Source organism: Kryptolebias marmoratus, linkage group LG3 (genome assembly GCF_001649575.2).
Source record: "Kryptolebias marmoratus isolate JLee-2015 linkage group LG3, ASM164957v2, whole genome shotgun sequence".
Lineage (NCBI taxonomy): Eukaryota > Metazoa > Chordata > Actinopteri > Cyprinodontiformes > Rivulidae > Kryptolebias > Kryptolebias marmoratus.
In genome coordinates this window covers 1,224,818-1,244,422 of record NC_051432.1, presented here as the reverse complement: position 1 = coordinate 1,244,422, position 19,605 = coordinate 1,224,818, and the positions used below count along the sequence as shown (strand labels likewise).

Genomic DNA, 19,605 nt, shown 5'->3' with positions numbered 1-19,605 from the left:
CTCTATATAAACACAGAGACACGTTAGTCACAGTCTGTGAGAGTCGCGTGCAGTCTGCGCAGCCGTCTGGTGGGAACACGCAGCGCAGTGGCAGGGCCGGAAAGTGGGGGGCCAATGGCCCCCTGGCCCCAGTGGTTCCGGCGCCTATGTAGAAAATACCTAAAACAAAAAGATCGTACCATTTGTTTTGAGAATATAAGTTAATTTTGAATTTTATGGCAGCCACACATCTCAAAAAAGTTGAGACAGAGCGATGTTTTCCACTGTGAATTATCTCCTCTTCTTTTAATAACTGTCTGTAAACATGTAGGAACTGAGGAGAGCAGCTGCTGGAGGTTTTAGAGGGAATGTTGTCCCATTCCTGTCTGATGTAGTGGTGTGAGCCTAATGTACTCCCATGTCACCATCATGTGTGGATGGTTCAGTGAGCTGTGTTTACAGACAATGATTTGTGGAAATGTTCCTGAGGCCATGCAGTGATGTCCAGAACAGAATCAGACACAAGATGCATTTTTGTATTTCTTGTCTGTTTTTTCATCACCCACGTAACGGTATGACCACCATATGGAAAAATACATCTTCTTTTATTATAGTATCATACAAATGATAGTGGCATTATACGTTGTGTCTTATATGCATTATACACACAGTATAACATACAACGTACCCATACCCGTATTTACAAAAGCCAGTATCTCACTGGGCTGTGACTGTTGGCAACAAATTGCGAATGGCATTCATAAGGGAGTATCTATCTGTCTCAAAACGTTTGTAAGGTTGTCAATTTCCTTAAGTGAGTCATAAAGGCTCGTAGTCTAGTTTCTTGAATTTTGAGCATGTTCAGAAAAATTGTGACAGCTTTTCTCTGCAATTGAAAATTCACTTATTTTCTTGGAATTTTGAGTCTCCAGCTAGAGCCAGTCCTCAACAGTTGCAGCCCAGTGAAAGACTGGATGAAGAATTGTACAGTTTTTGGAGCCAGATTTGTCACATCTCAAAGGAGATGTGTGTCTGGAACTTTGCTAGTGCAGTTTCCCAACATTGAAATTTAGTATTTTGCATGCATTTAGAGGCAAGTCTGCCATAGTTATATTATTTTCACCCCAGTAGTAAGTATTTGATTTTCAGACTATTTTTGACACTTGTTTAGCAGACAGAGAAATTTCCCCAATGCCCTAATTGGTGGTTTCTTCTCGCCAGCGTTGAGCTCATGAATGGCATCTCTGAACAGGACTGATGACCAGTCATGCCAGGGAATTTCATGTCGTTTCGGCTTGTCGTGCACATCACAATGTTTGTAACTTGATGAGCGAGTGTTGAGTTATAAACAGAAAGAGCAGCAGGGCAGAATCTACGAGCAAGTTTGTTCCTACAGTCATTCATTCGACTTAACAAAAACTAACAGGGTCCAGTCATTGCAGATATTTCTTAAACTTCAAGAATCTCTTAGATAAAATGAAACTAGTTTTTCTTTTGTATTGAGAACATACTTCCTGTGAACGACTCTTCTTGTGCCCTTCGTGCTACGTTTATATTTTTTTCAGTACTATTGCCTATTGTTTAAAAGGAGAACTGCAGTGAATATCGTACCTCTGATGCACTGGTATAAATGGCAGCTCTGCTCTCTTGATGTCACAACTAGCACGAGCCACTAATCTGGCAGCAGTATGACTTCACCTTGAGAGTGGCCACCCCGATATACAGTTGATTTAATGACGAGGAGGTCCGACACCCTCCCTGTAGAGAGAGAGAGGGTACAGCATGTACCCTGTGCATCAGGATATAAGATGAGAAGAGCATCTTTGTTTTAAAAGGATCCAGTGATTGTCAAGAAAGCACAAAATATCAAATGACATCTCATATGTGGCTCCTTTCTGATACAGTGAGATGTTGTTTAGAGGAGTGTCTCTGTTCTTTAACACTTAAAGCTCACCATTAAGGAGTTTTTTCTTTTCTCACTCTGTCACTTTTTGACCTGTGCTTATGGCTGAAGGTCATATTTGCATTCTGTAGTGAAGACAACTACACTCTGATACAAAAAGATAAGAAATTACTTACACCTGCTGAACCTGATGTTTGCAACAATATTATTGTACTGATATGTTTTATATGATTATTGGTATTTGTTTAGGAGTTATGACGATGAGAAGAACCTGATAATGGATGCAATTGATGCGCAAAGAATGGAGCCTAAACCAGGTGCTATACATTTTTAACGATTCAGGGATCTTCCAGTGAATGTAAATGCAGTAGGACATGTTTTGTAGCAGCTCTACATGACTGTGATTAAATTATATTTGAATTAACACTTAACATATATCATTTTAATAACATATACTTTAATTAACACCATTGCTTGCCACGGCTACATGTTCAAATAGTAATCAGAACCTCTGCATATTCAGAGCCATATCTGGATAAATGTTGAGTCTTCAAATGAAAGACAAGTCTGCCAGGAATGGCCAAGGAGGGCTGCACCATCCAACCTCGGAGCTTTTCTCCACCCAGAGAAGCTGGATGCTAATAAAGAGATGCTACCATACTTCATGGTAATGACAGATACGCTGCGAGCGGAAATTGTCAATGATATCAGAGTTGGTTAAGAAGAAAGTGGTGGCTGCTCTGAAACTGCAGAAAGGAAAAGTTGCTCAGCAAAATTGAACTGTTTGTGATCTCAAGTTTGTAGCTAACGAACAATTCAGCATGCTAATTAGTTACCAGCTAATCAGCATGCAAGTTAAAATGGTGGCAGTAGACAGTTTGAGCTAGAAATGTGAAGACTTGGAGGTACACTGTAGGCATAATAGTATTTAACTTGTGGATCTGCTTGGAGGGCTCAGTAGGTCCACTACCTACAGAGTTTAAGGCTAAATTTCTTCAGAACTTATTGGGGCTTGAGGAGAAACCCAGCTTGAACAGGGCTTATTGTACGCTAACCCAAGGTTGCTGTTCACAAAGAATATTTACTTGATAACCTATCATTCACGTTATCTGATTTGGGTTTTGTGTATTTTGGAGTGTACATAGTGACACAGTGGTTTTATTTATCTTTATAAGAAAAATATTCTGTTTTTGCTTACACAAATTAAATATCATTTTGAGTGATGGTCTCTCCTAAATATTTTTGTGGCTGCTAGAATTAATGTAATCAAACATAGCTTCTTATATCTATTTCAATATATTCCAATCCTTCTCCCTTTTACCTTTTTTTTCGCAAGATCAGTAGTCAGATTCTAGATTTTCTTTGAAGCACGAAACCACCTAGTCTGCACCATCAAGTCTTACAGAGGCCCAAAGCTCTGGGTGGAATGGCACTACCTAACCTCTTGCACAGTCACTAACTACTAATATCTGAAATATAAAATACTGAGTTCAGTAGGAGGAGAATGAATTCCCCCATCACAGGTGGTTATGAAGGCGAATTCTGCTAATCCAGTAGCATTGAACGCCTTACTATACACACATCTTCACTCTTCTACTTCTAGTTGCACTAAGAATGTGATAGTGGCTGCCTGTCTTAAAATCTGGGTTCAATGTAGACGCCATTTTGGCTGCAAACACACTCTGTTAGAGCGCCTCTCGCAGGAAATCATTTTCCCTCCATCCTTATTGGATAACACTTTCTCTATATGAGCTAGGTTAGGTATAAACCCAGAGAAATTTGTATATTGATTCGATTTTTGCTCTTTTTGAACAGATAGTAATTACATTTTCTCTATAGAACTTTTTTTTTTCCGATACCTTCAAACTCAACATTATGTCTATAGCTCATCCCCAGGGTTGTCCGGTCCTCCTAAGGCCTTATATTTTGAAGTGTTTCTCTTCTATATGTTCAGATATTTTTAACTTTTCAAACTCCACTGCTCTAAAAACTGTATGATTTCTAAAAACTCTTTGGAAGTTGTTCTGTAGTCTTTGGTTACCATTCATATTATCCATCTCTTCCACTTGTCATTAGTTTTCCTCTTGCAGCCACATCCAAGTAGGCTGTCTCCAGTCCTGTGGATCCTAACCTTCTGAGTAATCTGAGTAGCTGTAGTCAAAGGAACATCCAGCTGCTTGGAGATGGTCTTATAGTCTTTTTACCTTTAACACGATGTCAGTAATTTTCTTTCTAAGCTCCTGAGACAGCTCTGTCCTCAGCTTTCTGGGCTCCACGTTCAGTGTGTTACACACCATGATATCAAACAGCACAGTGACTACTTTTCACCCTTTAAACAGGCAGACTGACTGATTACAAGATTGACGACACCTGGGATGAAATTACAGGACACACCTTAGTTTCACATGTCCCTGTGGGCAAACTAGTTTTTGACAAAAAGGATGGTAACCCTAAAATAGATCAAGCCAGTTTTATTTATTTTTTCCTTCTGTTGAAACAAATTTCAAAAGCAATGACTGATTTTCATTAGTTGATTTTTAGTATTTTTTAAAATTATTTTGTCAGTTTCAAGATATTTCAGTGACCTTTGTGGAGTTTTGTTTCTTTAATGAAAGGGTACAAACAAATTTGTCTGTGTCTGCACATATGTCATTGGTACAATTGAACTTGAGACCTAATAATATAGAAAATGCATCTTAAGAACCTGCAGAAATTGTGTAATTCAGTTACATTGAAATTTTTTATATAGCCATTACGCCAAAATACAACTAGCACCAGAACGGTTGCCAGTATTGTCTTTATGGATGTGTGTGGTTTTTGTGTGGCTTTCAGGATTTCTATGATGAGCAAGGAGTGTTTTCAGAGAGCTTCTGGCCACAGAGTGAGCCTCCTCAAGCCATGGCTTTTAATCCCCGAGGAAGGGTGAACAAGCCATTGACTCCACCTCCCACCTCACAGTCCATCAACAACCAGGTAAGTGCTTTGTTCTCAGATTTTCCTGTCATGCCACCCTTTTGAGGAAGAGAAATTTCTAGTGGCTCCCCTCTGTTCAGCAAGAGTAAAACTGTTATCGGAGGGAAAAACTCAAGATTTGCGTATTAAAATGTTCTTTAACTTATTTGATAAAAAGAAAAAAATATGAACTACTTTTTTGTTATTGCCCTTTGAACTGTGTTTATTAAAAAGAAAAACAAACAAAAACAGGAATTGCTTTTTGCTAGAATTAAAAAAACAAACTACATAAGCCTCTGATTTGTTTTTTATGGGGGCAGCAGTAGCTCAGGAGGTAAGGGTTTGTCCTGCAACCGGAGGGTTGCCGGTTCAAACCCCCTCAGTCTGTCTCAGCCGTTGTGTCCTTGGGCAAGACACTTCACCTGCTTTGCCTACTGGTGGTGGTCAGAGGGTTTGGTGGCACCGGTGTGATGTCAGCCCGCACCAGGGCAGCTGTGGCTACAATGTAGCTTACCACCATCAGTGTGTGAATGATTGTAGTGTGAAGCACTTTGGGGTCCTTGGACTAGATAACGCGCTATACAAGTGCAAGCCATTTACCTTTCCTTTTTTAAAAAAAAAAAAGGAAATAGTGCCATCAGCCTTTTAAAAACCTTAAAAAGCCTTTTTATCACAACATCTTGCGGAACCTGTTCACACTTGGATTATGTGTAAGGAATGACTCTCATCTACTACCACGCCAAATTCTAGCTCCGTATCTGTAAAACTGAGTTAGAGCCATTTTTGTGTAGGCTGAAGGTAATTAGCTGTTGCAGCCATCAGTGTTCAAGTCTCTCGTCACTTTCTTTTCTTGATTTGAAGTTGCCTTTTTTTCTTTTCATCCACATTTGCACACTGGCACACGCCGTACAGAAGCAGAGTTTGCACACTATTTTAAGCAGTGTATCTGCTGGTGCACATGCCTGACGTCTAGATTAGATCCAGCAGCAGGAGTGGCATTTACTCACCTGCACCGTTAATGGCTCTGACAGTTCTTCCCCGATTTAAGGTGTAACCTCCTCCAACTAGAAAACTTTTTCTCTCCATTAAAGAGAAACTCTTCTCTCTCAGCTCGTTGTCACTTTTATCTCTGTCATTCACCGACTGACCAACAACTGACCAAAGTGGACTCACTCTTGCACTGTCCAGTCCATCTAAACGCCATGGAAATACGGTTTGTAAAACACAAAAACAAGTCTGAGTCAGACTAACATCTAAATGATAGTGCCACCTGCACCTATTTTAAGACAAAATAAAAAATAAAATGAAAATAGGAGTAGTCACGCACCCTCCCCTGACATGACATCATGCACCCTTAGGAGTGAGTGCCCCATAGTTTGAGAACCTCTGTGCTATATAGAGATGTGGAAACACTGCAAACTGCTGACTGGTCAGCAAGAAATCATGACTGCTGGGTGAAAAAAATGGTATAGATAGATAGATAGATGTACTTTAATAATCCCAGCGTGGGACATTCTTTAGTTGCAGCAACAGACAAAAATAAAATAACAATTTGAAAAGATGATCATCAAGACGCTGTTGAACTGTACAATAAATGATGCAAATTATACAGTAAATCAAACTGCAAACAATAACTTAAAACTGTTCAAAATATGATTATAAACTGCGGGGGGAAAAGACTCAGAATGTGCAAATATGGGTTTTTAAATGTGGAAAAATAGAGGCAGCATTTATTCCAATGAGAGGTGACATATTAGCTGTTCAGTGTGATGGCCCGTGGCAGGACAGATTTCCTGTAGCGGTTCTCTGACAGCAGAGCTGCTGCAGTCTGTTAGAAAAGCTGCTCTACTGTCTGTCCACTGTGAGGTGGAGAGGAGGTTCTGGACTGTCTTTTATGGACAGCAGTTTGTTCAGAATCCTCTTCTTCCGTCATGCTGATCCAGTAATGAAGCCAGGTTTCTTTCGTAGTTTATTCAGCCTGTTGGTTAGGGTTATGACTAATCTCAAATTTATTAGCCTGGGGTTGCAAATGATGAACTTTTACCCAAAACTCACAAAAATGACTTTGCTTTTGCCAGACGTTGAAAAAAACCTCCCACATCTAAAACAGTTTCATATTTCACATTGAAACAACTAACAAATGAAACACTCTATATTGAAATATTTCAATTTTACATAAAAATAAACAAAGAATCTTGAAAATTAGTACATATAACTTTTTTAGTGTTTTAATAGTCTTTCATAGTTGCGTATTAGTGTTAATAAATTTGCTTCGTTCCTCACTATCACTTGGTTCGGAGATAACTGTCTGGCTTGTCAAGGGTTCTGATGTGCGTCTGGCCCTTTTGGATGGATGGATGGATGGATTGTTGATAAAAGAGCCTCTTTCAGAGTTGTGTATCCCACCCTGCCTCCAGATTCAATTTGTTTTTTGTACAGTTCTTTGTCCTCACTACAAAGTTAATTTCCATTTGTTTTTGCAATATCAAACAGATTGGCAAGATTTTCTTCAAAATCTGCATTTGGTTGCTTTCTGTGTTTTTCAAAAGATGTGATGGGTTTGTCAACCTTTGCAGACACTTGTTGTTTGGAAAGAACAGGAAAGTTCAGCTTCTCCCAAGGCTTCAACAATTCCTCAGATATTTTTGTGAGTCGGTCATGTCACTCACTCTCAATTCATCAGAAAGTCCCAAGAATCTTCCCACAATATCTTTGTTGGAAGGAATTTTACATAATTTGTCATTCATATCCTGTTTTATCTCTGGTATACAAGGACAGCGTTTTGTGGTTGCTTTCAAGTTTTGTGCCCATGTCCTTCTAGCTGCCTTCACCATTGATTTAGACATTTTACTTTGCGACATATTTCCAAAAAGTGCCACTTAAGAGCAGATCTTCCAAAGCAATACTGAAAGCAAGGGAAATTTTATGAATATGATATGAACAACTATATAGTATACAAAACTATACATTTACAATTTTATACATCAAATTTGTTTGGTGACGGCAAATACAGTCCTTTTAACAATTTAACAAGGAAAACAACAATAGCAATTACCTTACTTTACCTAAGAGTTCATCCCACAATTTATGACATAAATCACAGATTTATTACATACCATATTTTCTGTACTATAGGGCGCACTGTTTCCTCTGTGCGCGGCGCCCTGCACGACACGGCTATAACTGAGCTTTAATGCTGCAAGCGGTGCAGCTTTGTGGTTTACCTAAGTCGTACTAAAACATTACAACTTCTTACATACATAAGGCGCACTATTTTTTTTTAGAAAATTGAAGACTTTTAAGTGTGCCTTATAGTCTGGAAAATACGGTACATAACAAATAAATGAGCCCTTTTAGTAACGAAAGTGAAGGGTCCAATCCCCCCCAAAACGTCTTGTAATTTTCTTCTACTAAAAGCCCGTCCTAAAACCCGATAACAGCTGTAGTCTCTTTTTTGACTAGTTTAAATGCATTGCAGTGATAAACAGCTCATCCCGTTCACATCCAGAGGATACTGTTTGCTGTATCTAAAAAAATAAATAAATAACATGGAGCACCTGGAAGATCCCAGTGCTATACAGTACCACAAAAGGGTTAGAGCAAAATATCATCTGCCCTTCACGGTGTCATTATTTATGCTTAAAGGGCTCATAAAATAAATAAAGACACAGCTTCATAACTTTGTGGGACTTCTGTAAGAGTTTTATATGTTTTTATATTCAGATCCATTGTTTTCATATTGTATTCTGCTGTAGCACTTCCTGCCTTTTTTTTTTGTCTGAAATGCTCCGTGTCCCTTTAAAAAAAAAAAAAACTCAATTCAGTTTCTCATTGGTCAGCTGGAATGACTCTTTCTACGGTAACCATAAGGCTTTGAGTTTAGGTACAGCCCTTTTAAAACCTGTGTGAACAATGTCTTGCTAAGAATAAAGTTTTTGTATGCTCGTGAGGACTTTGCAGATAAAATAAAACTGACGTGTTAGCTCACATGAAGGATTTTTTTTTCACTTTATTTCACTATGTGTTAGGCTTTCCTCCTTGCAGATACGTTTCAGAGCTACACTGTGTCTCTATAAAGGATATAATGGTGAAATGGGAGGCAGCTGCTTATTCTTTTATGTCATGCCAAACTAGCAGCTACGCAAGAACTGAACAAAAATTACAAGGTGACCTAGATGTAACAGAAAGAAAAGTCTGAACAACAAAAGAGGCTTTCAGGAAGTTTAGTTTCAGTGTCTTCTGTGGAAGACAATAACTGCACTTGATGTGAGTTTTAAGTCTGTAACTTTTTATGCTTTTTATGTGAAGCACATGGAGCATTGTACCACAGTAAAAGAAATGAAACTGTGCTATAAGTGTGAAGCATGCAGACATAAAAATGCAAGAGTATTGTAAAAAAACATTGTTATTTTTTTATTATGACTGTTTGTTTTGGGGTGTAGATATAATACTGGAGTCATTATTAATATACAGCAAATAAAAACAGATAATGCAAACAGTCAGACTTCAATATTTATTTTTCTCAAATCATTTTGGTTTTATTGACAGATGTATTTACTTTGAACATAGAAAACTGTATTCACATAAGAACTAGATTTTTCTAAAGTAGACGAAAGTGTAAAATGAGATATGTGAAATAAGCTTGATTTTATGTTTACACAGTAAAATAAGCTAAATAAATAGCACATTTAATAAAATTCTTCTAGCTTTAGATAATTTGATGAGACTTGCATATATACTTTATAAACAAGTTGGAAAAAAAACAAGATTATTCCTTACTATTATTCCTGGTTATTTTTTATTTTATTTTTTTCCAACATTATTTTTATTGTTTTATAACAGTGCTTTAGAACAAAACAATACATCAACTCCCCTGACCCCCCCCCCCAACAACCCCAAAAAACAAACAAACAAAACAAAAAAAACAGTTACAGCAACAACGGTTTCTCCATCCCCAGGAGTCAGCCCAAATTATCTTAGCACTGTACGTGGTTTTCAAAAAAAAAAAAAAATACAAACCTGAATGTACAATTCAAAGCAAAGAAATCAAGTGTACAAACAAAGGACATCACTCTAGAAAACTGCAGGGGACCACCAGCAACTATCCCTCATCTGCAATGCCCCTCATATCCATGCTCGCTAAATATTGCATAAAAGGACCCCAAATATTTTGAAATAGTGGTAGTTTTCCCTTTTATGATATAAGTAATGTTGTGGACATTTCATTAATCCAGTTAATAAATTTCAGTTTACTGGTACTCTTCCATGACAATGCTATGACTCTTTTTGCAAGGAGTAAACATAAATCCACGGCAGTAATGATTTTTTTTGACATATGATGTCTATGGTTGTTTTAAAATATTTTTTATTAACTATTTTGCTTTCTAAGAGTCTCGGAAAAGCACAAAACACAGAAATGCTAACTAAAAAACTTTAAACATACCAGCCCTTTTTCAAACAGATCTGAATATAGGTTGGTAAAACTGTTCTAAAATTAGATTTGTTAGGTTTACGATGATCATAATATAAAGCATTATACGTTTTCTAACAGCTTACACCACAGAACAAAGACTGGGCCAATGTTCTCTGCCTACCCACCCTACCATGATTCGTGAGTGTACTCTGCAGTAACCTTTTAAACATTTTTCTTCTCTCACAGACCCATAAGGGATAGTTTACAGACACGGATTAGGACTAGTCCAAGGCTAAAATGCCTGTCTTAACTTTAAGCAGCTTGCAAGGACAGATGTTAAATTAGCCATAGATTTAGTCTATTCTAGATTAAACTCAGATGATTGTAAGAAGGAGGATTAGTTACTCCCAGACTAACTTGAAGCTTAAGGTAATCCTTCAAAACAGGTTTAACTTCTGATTAGCACAATTTATGAGAAAGCATGGATTTTCTGAAACTGATTGCAGCACCTCAGCTGGATGAGATCCAATTAAATAAGGAATATATTCATTATGAAGTATTCGAATGAGTCAGCTCCTCTAAATTTGATGCCAAGGTTCTCAACTGGAAAAAAGGATGAATGCTTCCTCTGAGTGAATGGGTTTTGTTATCTGGGAGTCCTGTTTGTGACTGATGGTAGGATGCAGGAGATGGATCGATGGATCACAACCTTGTTCACATAACGAGGGCATTGGTCCGGTCTTTCATGGTGAAGAATGAGCTGAGCTGAAAGGCAAAGCTCTCCATTTACTGGTTCATCTACTCTCACCTATTGTCATTAAGGAGCAAAAGAATTAGATCCTGGATACAGGAAGATGAAATGCAGGGGTGGCCGAGCTCAGCCTTAGCAAAAAGGTAAGGAGCTCAGATTGAAGCTGTTGCTCCTCCATATTGAAAGGAGTCCATTGAGGTGGTTCATCCATTGGAATAGGATGTTTCCATCTGGGCACGTCCCTGTAGGAGGTGACCCTGGGGCATAGCTCTCTCCTCCAACTCCAAATCCAATTCGGTCTCTACAATTATAAGTTTTGTTTTATTTATTTATTTATTTATTTTTAGATATTTCATATTTTCCTCATGAAATTCGCTGGCTAACATTTCATCCATGCTCATCTTTTTTGGTCTCTGCTGAAAGATTGTGCCAAGAGCTTTTGTGAGGTATGCTTCAGCAGATGTGCAGCATCACTCACTGGTGCTTCCAGTATGTTTAGATGCCTTTCGTCTGGATGAACAGAGTTAGAAGCTCTAATTAACTCATGATTCTGATTCTAAGAAAGGAATAGGACTGAGACAGACAGTGGAATATGTTTATTTGAAAGAAGTAACCAATGTCATTTCACTGATATGTTTATCAGTTGTGCTCATTTCCTCTTTTTGTTTTTTTTGGTAGTCCACCACCAGTAATACTGTATATCACTCTCTACTGGTCCTTCTTCATTTCTTCATTTCTAAAGTGTTCTTTAAAAGATTAAATCGTAAATGGGTGTAGGTGGAAAACACAACAATGTACATTGCCAAGAATGCAGTTTTGCAAGCCGTGCAAACAGAAATAGATGTGATTTTTCAAAAACTGGGCATTTAAAATGCAACTGCACAACTCTCTGGTCACTTGGTTGCAAGCGCTCATAATTTAGTCAGACTGCAACTGAAAATTTGTGTATTTTCAAACAATTTTGAGTCACCAACTAGTCTCCAACATTGTCATATTACCATGTTTGAGTTTTTGGACATATACAAAAAGACATCTGTTGTCAACTCAGCAGAGTTCACAGTAAATATCCAGAAAGGGAGATGGTCATCTGCAGAAAACCACTGCATGCACTTTCTGATAGCAGCCTTAAAGAGACCAAACTTAAGAGTTATTTACTCCTGGACCTGCAGAGGTATATATTGATCCTGACACGGTCTATTTTTGTGTTCCCTCACAGCTTCTGTTCCAGTACCCAGTAAGCCACTCGCAGCCTGCTCCGTTTTATGTGGGAGGGCCCATGGGAGGGATTGACAACATGGCAGGAACAGAGCCCAATCAACAGGCTCCGCCCCCAGCACCAATGACTCCTGCCCCACCTCCTTCCACACCCTCCTGTTCCGCAGGGCCCTCACCCTCCTCCCAGGGATCTGAGACCTCATTTGACTGCACACACTGTGGCAAATCTTTACGTTCCAGGAAGAACTACAGCAAGCACATGTTTATCCACTCTGGTAAGTTTGCTTCACTCAATAATTAATTCACCGCGTAAAGATGAGAAAATACAGCTATAAATACAAGTCATGAAGTCATGATGCTGGTTCTCGGAGATAGCTACAGGCTTCTGGTAACCAGTAGAACATGTGATGGCCTCTCCGTCATACATAAATATGTTCAGAATACTCAAAAGTGATACTCGCTGCAGCCCTGCCCTTCATGTCCAAGCTCTGAATCCAAAACAGAGTTGAAACTGAAAACAACTGGCGCTCAAAGATAAATGTCAGCATTGAAAAAGCTGTCAGAACATACAAACACAACACGGAACTGGATACCATCTCCCACTGTGAAAATACAAAAGAAATACTCTAGCATTCTTTGAAGGGATGCGCATTGTCCACCACCTTTCATGCCAGAATTTTAAACTGAGATCATTTCATGTTGAGAAATGACAGAATTATAGTCTTTTTGGTCAAACCTTGAAAACAGTGTTATGTGTGATTTGATGCGTTTGCCACCTTCTCCACACTCACTTTCTTTTGTACTTGATTGTCATTGGTTTTTTGATTCTAACTCCATCGATTTTATGTAAACTCACATTTTTGCTCAGTTAATAACGAGCTTTGTAGTGTACGTTTTTCAGGGTTAGTTGAATCATTTCTCATTAGGAAATCCAGGATATGTTAAACCTGCTTTGGTCTTATAATTAAGTTAGGCACAACCTCAGATAAAGTTAGTTATTGTTTAAGCTGCTCCTTGAGAAATAGGCATTTTTAGCCTTGGCAGGGATTTACATAAATATGTGGGATGGTTTTTTTTTTCTCTCTCTCTCTCTTGCTCTCTAAACGTATGCATTTAAATGTGGACAAACAGGTGTGAGGTGTTTTTCTTTGAATTGGGGTTGTAGATTTAATCCCAAAATTGCATTGGTACACAGCTGGTCTACCAATGTAGTTGCATTATGCATATCTGTTACTTTGTCTGAATTGTTTAATCCTATCATCCCTAGTGGCTACAAAAGCTGCACAATCCTTTGATAAATCAGGGCCTGAGTTTTATGCTCGATGTATGTCTCTTCTGCTAAATTACAGATTATGTTTAAAAACCAATGGACTGCATGAATTAAAAAAAAAAAATAGAAAATGCTTTTTTCGAACTAACAAGACTGCTTTGGGTGTGTCTGTTTTTGTGTTGGCATCTACCTGCCTCTTTAGGTCAGAAACCTCATCAGTGCTCCATCTGCTGGCGCTCCTTCTCCCTGCGCGACTACCTCCTCAAACACATGGTGGTGCATACTGGTGTCAGGGCCTTCCAGTGCACCATGTGTGGCAAGCGGTTCACCCAGAAAAGCTCGCTCAACGTGCACATGCGCACTCACCGTGCTGAGCGCACTTTCCAGTGCAACGTGTGCCACCGGGCCTTCACTCACCGTACCCTGCTTGAGCGCCACGCCCTGCAGCATGCCCACCACACTCCTCAGACCCCAGGCCCAGGTCAGGGGCGTGGAGCTGACATGACCTCACCTACCAAGCACAGTCCTCCAGCTATGGGAGGACCCTCAGGTATGGCTGGCCCGGCTGGCATGGTTGGCAGCATGACCAACATGCCAAGCCATGGAGCTTCTTCCACCTAAAAATCTAGAAAAAGGAAATTCAGGGGAGAGGAGGAGGTTAGTAAGCTCATTCCTCAAATCAACACTTAATTGGTCTTAAAAACCTCGTTGACCTTTATTTCTGGTGGTAAGAGCACTTACAGAATTATAGGTCTCATTCTTTTAGCTTAACACCACCTTCAGTCAGGGTTCCTGCACAGCACAGGACTGTAAGTCCTTTTAATAATTTTTAAAAAGACGTGAATCTATAAATGTTTTGGAATTGTACAAAAGTCTTTAGAAATTTAGGAGGTGGGGGTTCCATTTCTAAAATCTATCTTAATAGTTGTAGCTCTACTTTAATTCCTGTGTTGTGACATTTGTTGCTGTGAGAACTAACCATAAGCCACAGAGCAATGTGGTTAACAATCACAAATTGTTGAACAGCCATTTAATAAGTACTGAATTTATTTTATTTTTTTCTTAATTGTTGAAATGTGTAGGAACCCTGTGTTAAAGAAACCAGACAGTCACCAAAGAAGTTTGGAAAACAGAGCAGGGTTTAAGAATTGTTAGGGGAGGTGGAAGTGATGATGAAGGAGACGGGGTGACAAGATAAGTTTCATTTACCCTCAATTCATTTAATTCACGATAAATATTCATAACCAAAACATATAGCTAGTTTTACAGACAAACTATCATATAAATATAGGTATTTAAGGAATTTGTCTCTTTCAAGACATTAGGAAAAAAATAGGTGAGTAAACTAGGAACTTATTCCAACCATTTGTTAAAGGAAGTTCACTCCCATTGGAGTGGGTTTCTGAAGGAAGGTTTTAAATCATTCAATTTTATCTGTTGTAGGTAGCTTTCTTCAACAACCTCAGATTAGATTAGTTTTAAGCTGTTTATACTAGCCATTAGCTCATCAGTCCATATTACACTGGTAGACCAAGTGTCCCTGCCTTCTCTTGTTGTTGGGAGTTGAAGCCAGCAGGAACTGTTTTGCTTTTGGAACCAGTGTCTGTGCACTATCGATGTAGGGCTTTAAACCCTGCCTACTCCCCCGCATAGAATCGTGATCTCAAATGACCTTTATTTTAACCATGAAATAACTAAATACAGCTAAACTTATTTGAATAATAAATATTAGAACTTATAGCAGCAGGAGAAGAACTACCTAAATAAACAATAGTCAACACCTAAAAAAATGATGAGGTGTGTTTTATTTATTTTTTAACAAAGGCAATGTCCCGTTCATTTACGTGGAGGGGGCAGGACTTAAAACTGGTATTGGAACCAGTCGACAGGGAAGCTGTTTCCAATCTGGCTTCAACTTCTGGGTTCTGGCCCGAGCTCAACCTATATATACCGTCTGTGTGTTAAATGTAAACTTTATTTCTCTAAACAAAAGTCATTCAAGAAGCTATATGCAACTGGTAAAATATGAATTATTTATAACTTTTACACAGAAACTCACTTCAGTATTGCTGAACTTTTCCTTTAAGCATTTCTGAATTAAAAGTTTAAACCTTAGTTCTTCTTGTTATTATTATCAGGCTGCGTTACAAAAGCTGAAATAAACTGAAGTGATAGTTTGTTTTTGTGGAAGTAAAGACAGGACAAAGGCAAAGATGGGTATCCTTGGTGTTTTCTTTCAGCAAGGAACTTTTGGATTGGCCTTTTAATGCCACTGCTTATAAACAGTTCAGTATCAGTAACTTACCTGTTTCAATTTAGCACAAGTCTTTTCTATCTACTTTTGTCAAATCATTTTGCCTCTGGCAAACTGAAAACTTTTAAAATTCAAAATGAAAGAGACAAGAGGAAAAAGAACATGTTAAATCAAAATATGTAAATGATGAGTCCTATAGGAAAAAGTCAGAATAAATCCTTTATTTAGATAAAGGGTATTATACTCAAGGTTACATTTTTTTATGTTCTGAGCTAACAGGAGAAAATGTAAAATGCTAACGGATTTCTTTCGCTTTCTTAACTTTGTTGTTAGTATATCTTATATTAGAAATATGTTCCAATCTAAATATATCTATAAACTTATTTTTACAGTTATCTTTCTCAGTTCTGACCTTTACTTTTCATCTTTAATGGAAAAAGTATTTGCTTAATCAGAATTCACCTTTCACAAAAAGCTGGCTACATACTAGCTAGCTAGTTGTCTTCTAGCTAACGAGTAGTTACCTTAAAGGGCTGCATTTTTCAGAGCCTTATAAACATGAAAGCAGTTCTTTCTTAAATGCATTTGGGCTTTAATTAAAGGGTAATTTAAGTCAATAATTCATAGGGAAATTCATTTTGTATGGATTTATCTGAGTGGATAAATTACAATCTTTAGTCTTATGTGAATATCTTATTAGCATGTTATCTTATTAACGTGTTCGAAGGCAGAAGAGTAGGCTAAGTATTCTTTCACCTCTAGAAAACTTTACATTTTATGGTCCTAATATATTAATAAAGTTGAACAATTTGACAGTACTCTTTTAAAAGTAAAGCTTTCCTGAAAAAAAAAGAGAGATTTGCAGATTCAAAGAGAAATACCTGTTTTTATGTCACCACAGGGAAAATTTGTAGCTTTTATTTTACTTGTGGTAAATTCCTACAAGATGAGTATGCTGAAAAGTTATAGGTGGTAGAAATTTTGGCGATAAAACATCTAGTGGAAAATATGTCCATATTTTGGTATTTATTCTCTTTCTATGGCTAAATAAAGCTGATGCAGCTAGATTTTTATGATAAACTAAACAAAATAAAATTTACTTCCATTAAGTTAAAATTGTTTTACAAATTATTGTTATTTGGAGGCATAAAAAAATGTGTTAACACCAAAACGCATAAATCCTGAACTAATTGAATTGAAGGTGAATGGAGCCTGTCTTGATTCAGGATGAACCACAGTGACTTTGAGGGGAGTTGATGAATAAATACATGAGGAAGGAAACTAGTTTGTGCATAGTGAGATTACATTAAAGCAGGGAGGAGTTGGAGAGCGGACTGTCAGACGCAGCACAGCAGAGTGAATAAAAACTCGCCATCATCTGTCAGAACGCTTTGTAAGTTTTTCCACAGGCGCCACCAGTCGGCCCCAGGATCATATACCTCGAACCAAGATGAGCCTCTGATGGCTCGGAGGGACACTATTTACTCTTTTAAGCTGTTTGGGAAACGTTTCAGCATGTTTTACACACACACACCAACAATTACCTCGGTGGTCCAAAGACAGGCATTATGCTTCACATCTTTTAAGCTTCATCAAACAAAGAAACAATGAACTGAAGCTGATTCAGAGCTGTTAATCTTTTTTTTTTCTATTTTTTTTAAAGCTTGCTAATGTTCTTCTGTGTAAAATTCTTGTTTATCGCTTGAACGCTCAGTTTGCTATTCGTTGCTCATGTGATACTTTGGTGCAGAAATAAAGCAGATCATTAAAAAAAATAAAACAAACAAAAAAAACTTTAAGGTGGAAAATCTATTAAGAGGAAGTTGACATTTAATCAGGATTTTTACTGAGTGTTTGGCTGTGTTTGTTTTGGGGACTCTTTTGGAAAATAATAATGGGAAGTGTTTGTTGCTTAAAAAAATACAAGCTTTTCTCAAAGCACTATAAAAAAATCTTTTTAACATTTTAATAAAACTAAATTAATCATAAAAGTACAATCACCCATACAGGTTTTGACAAAGCTAAACTTGTGATACTCTCAGTTATCACATTAATTTTTATCACAGTTTAATCTCTATGCACATTAAAGCTTGCACATCACTTAGATTTAGAGATTGTTCTCCTATAAAGTATTTGGCCCAAGATTGTTTTTTTTTTTTTTTTTTTGTTTGTTTGTTTTTTGAACACCTTAAAGGTGGATTTTGAAAGACGTTATATGTTCCTGCTTTTTCTTCACTCATTTACCTCAATGTTTATTTGAAGCATTATATGACACGCAGTACTTTACCTAAGCTTTGTAAGAGCCTTTGAATTAACAGCATTTTATCTTCTCCACGATTTTATGCTTGAGAACTTTGTGAGTGATAAAAAAAATTTGGTTTAAAAAAAAAAGAAAAATCACTTTAATTTCCTTGTTAAAGTGTGAATCGAGCGAATATCATTCTACAGATGATCACTGCTTGGATTTCACTATAAATATTGACATTAAATGTCTTAGTAAATGTGGAAAAATACTGCCTATTTACTAATGTCAGGCCTGGCAGCGGGAATTCATTGGCTCCTGAACGCTGCAAACCAAACTGCAGTTAGTTTCTCCAATGTTGTTGATTTAAAAAAAAAAGAAAAGATTAAGAAGAAATGTTTTTGAGAAGCTGGATTAAAAATCCTTCAATTTGCTGTTGTTTATAAGCTTTATATAAATGTTAAGGCCAAACTTTTGGTGCTTTTTTTTTTCTGTTTCTTTTTAGAAATATTTACCTCATTTTCCAGTTGCCAACGCCACGCTGTGGTCAGGGTTTGGTAAATAAGCAGTGTTGAGCTGTTTCAGAGGTTTGATCAACCCTCAGCAGTGGATGTGATTTTGTTGCATTTTGTCTGCGGTGGACCCGTGTACAGTACTGTAATATGTGTGCTTTGAAGCCATGTCAGCGCATTGTAACGTAACGTGTTATGCCTTTTTTTTCTGTTTTTTGTTTTGTGGAGAGGGATAATTGTTTTTCTACATGAATTTTTTTTTAAGAGTTTAAACATGTCAGGAAAAGTCATTTTATATAAAAAAATCATCTGTCTTAAAACTACATCTTTGTGTATTTAAAAAAAAACTAAAGGCATGATTTAATGTTTTTTCCTAGAACTTAGATGTTGTACTCGATGAATTAATTGAATTTCAAAAATGAGTGATTTCAAAGATTTCTTTCTCCAAATAAAGAGACCTCTATGGCTCCAGGCCAGATTATTGTCCTTGATCTTTTTTTAAAAATTATTTTTAAGTTAACGATGAATCTGTAACTAGAAGCACTCAGAGAGCGCAAACCTTCGCCAAGGCCACAGCGTGATTAAAAAAATTGTGCGATCTGGATCATAATCTGAACCACGATTTAATCCATTGTTTTTTGTAAGAACCCCAACATATCCTGAAAATTTCCTCCAAATCTGTTCATTAGTTTTTACCTGATCTTTGCTAACAGACAGACAAACAAATTAACACAAATGAAAACACTTCCCTGGCAAAGGAAACAAAAGGGTCACATGTAGGAGCTGAGACAAAGTTTTAACAAAGGGGTTACCTGTGACCTTGACCTTTGACCCCACAAACCTTGAAATCAACAGGCATCATCTTTGAGCAATGAGGTGTCCAGCTGTGCAGTTTGATATTCCTACATTACACTGTTGTAGAGTTAGAGCACCAGGTCAGCTGTGATGTTGACCCTGTCACATTGGAATCAACAGAAGGACAGACGGAAACATAACTTCCTTGGTGGAGGTAATTAGGCCCATCATGATGTTCAAACAATACTTATTTCGTACACAGTAGATTGTTTGAAGTGTGAATAATTAAGGCTGCCAAAGCACTGAAGCCCAGTGATTA

At 37.5% G+C, this 19,605-nt stretch overlaps 1 protein-coding gene across 1 annotated transcript in view; it reads left to right on the top strand.

Moving 5' to 3' along the window:
* zbtb45 (zinc finger and BTB domain containing 45) overlaps positions 1-18,967 on the top strand; it is a 26,414-nt gene extending 7,447 nt beyond the window's left edge. Inside the window, exons 4-6 of the mRNA XM_017432143.3 lie at positions 4,715-4,855; positions 12,215-12,488; positions 13,686-18,967. Coding sequence (XP_017287632.1) covers positions 4,715-4,855; positions 12,215-12,488; positions 13,686-14,104 — 834 coding nt within the window. The 3' untranslated portion in view covers positions 14,105-18,967. The remainder of the gene's footprint in view (positions 1-4,714; positions 4,856-12,214; positions 12,489-13,685) is intronic.
* Positions 18,968-19,605: the final 638 nt, after the last annotated feature.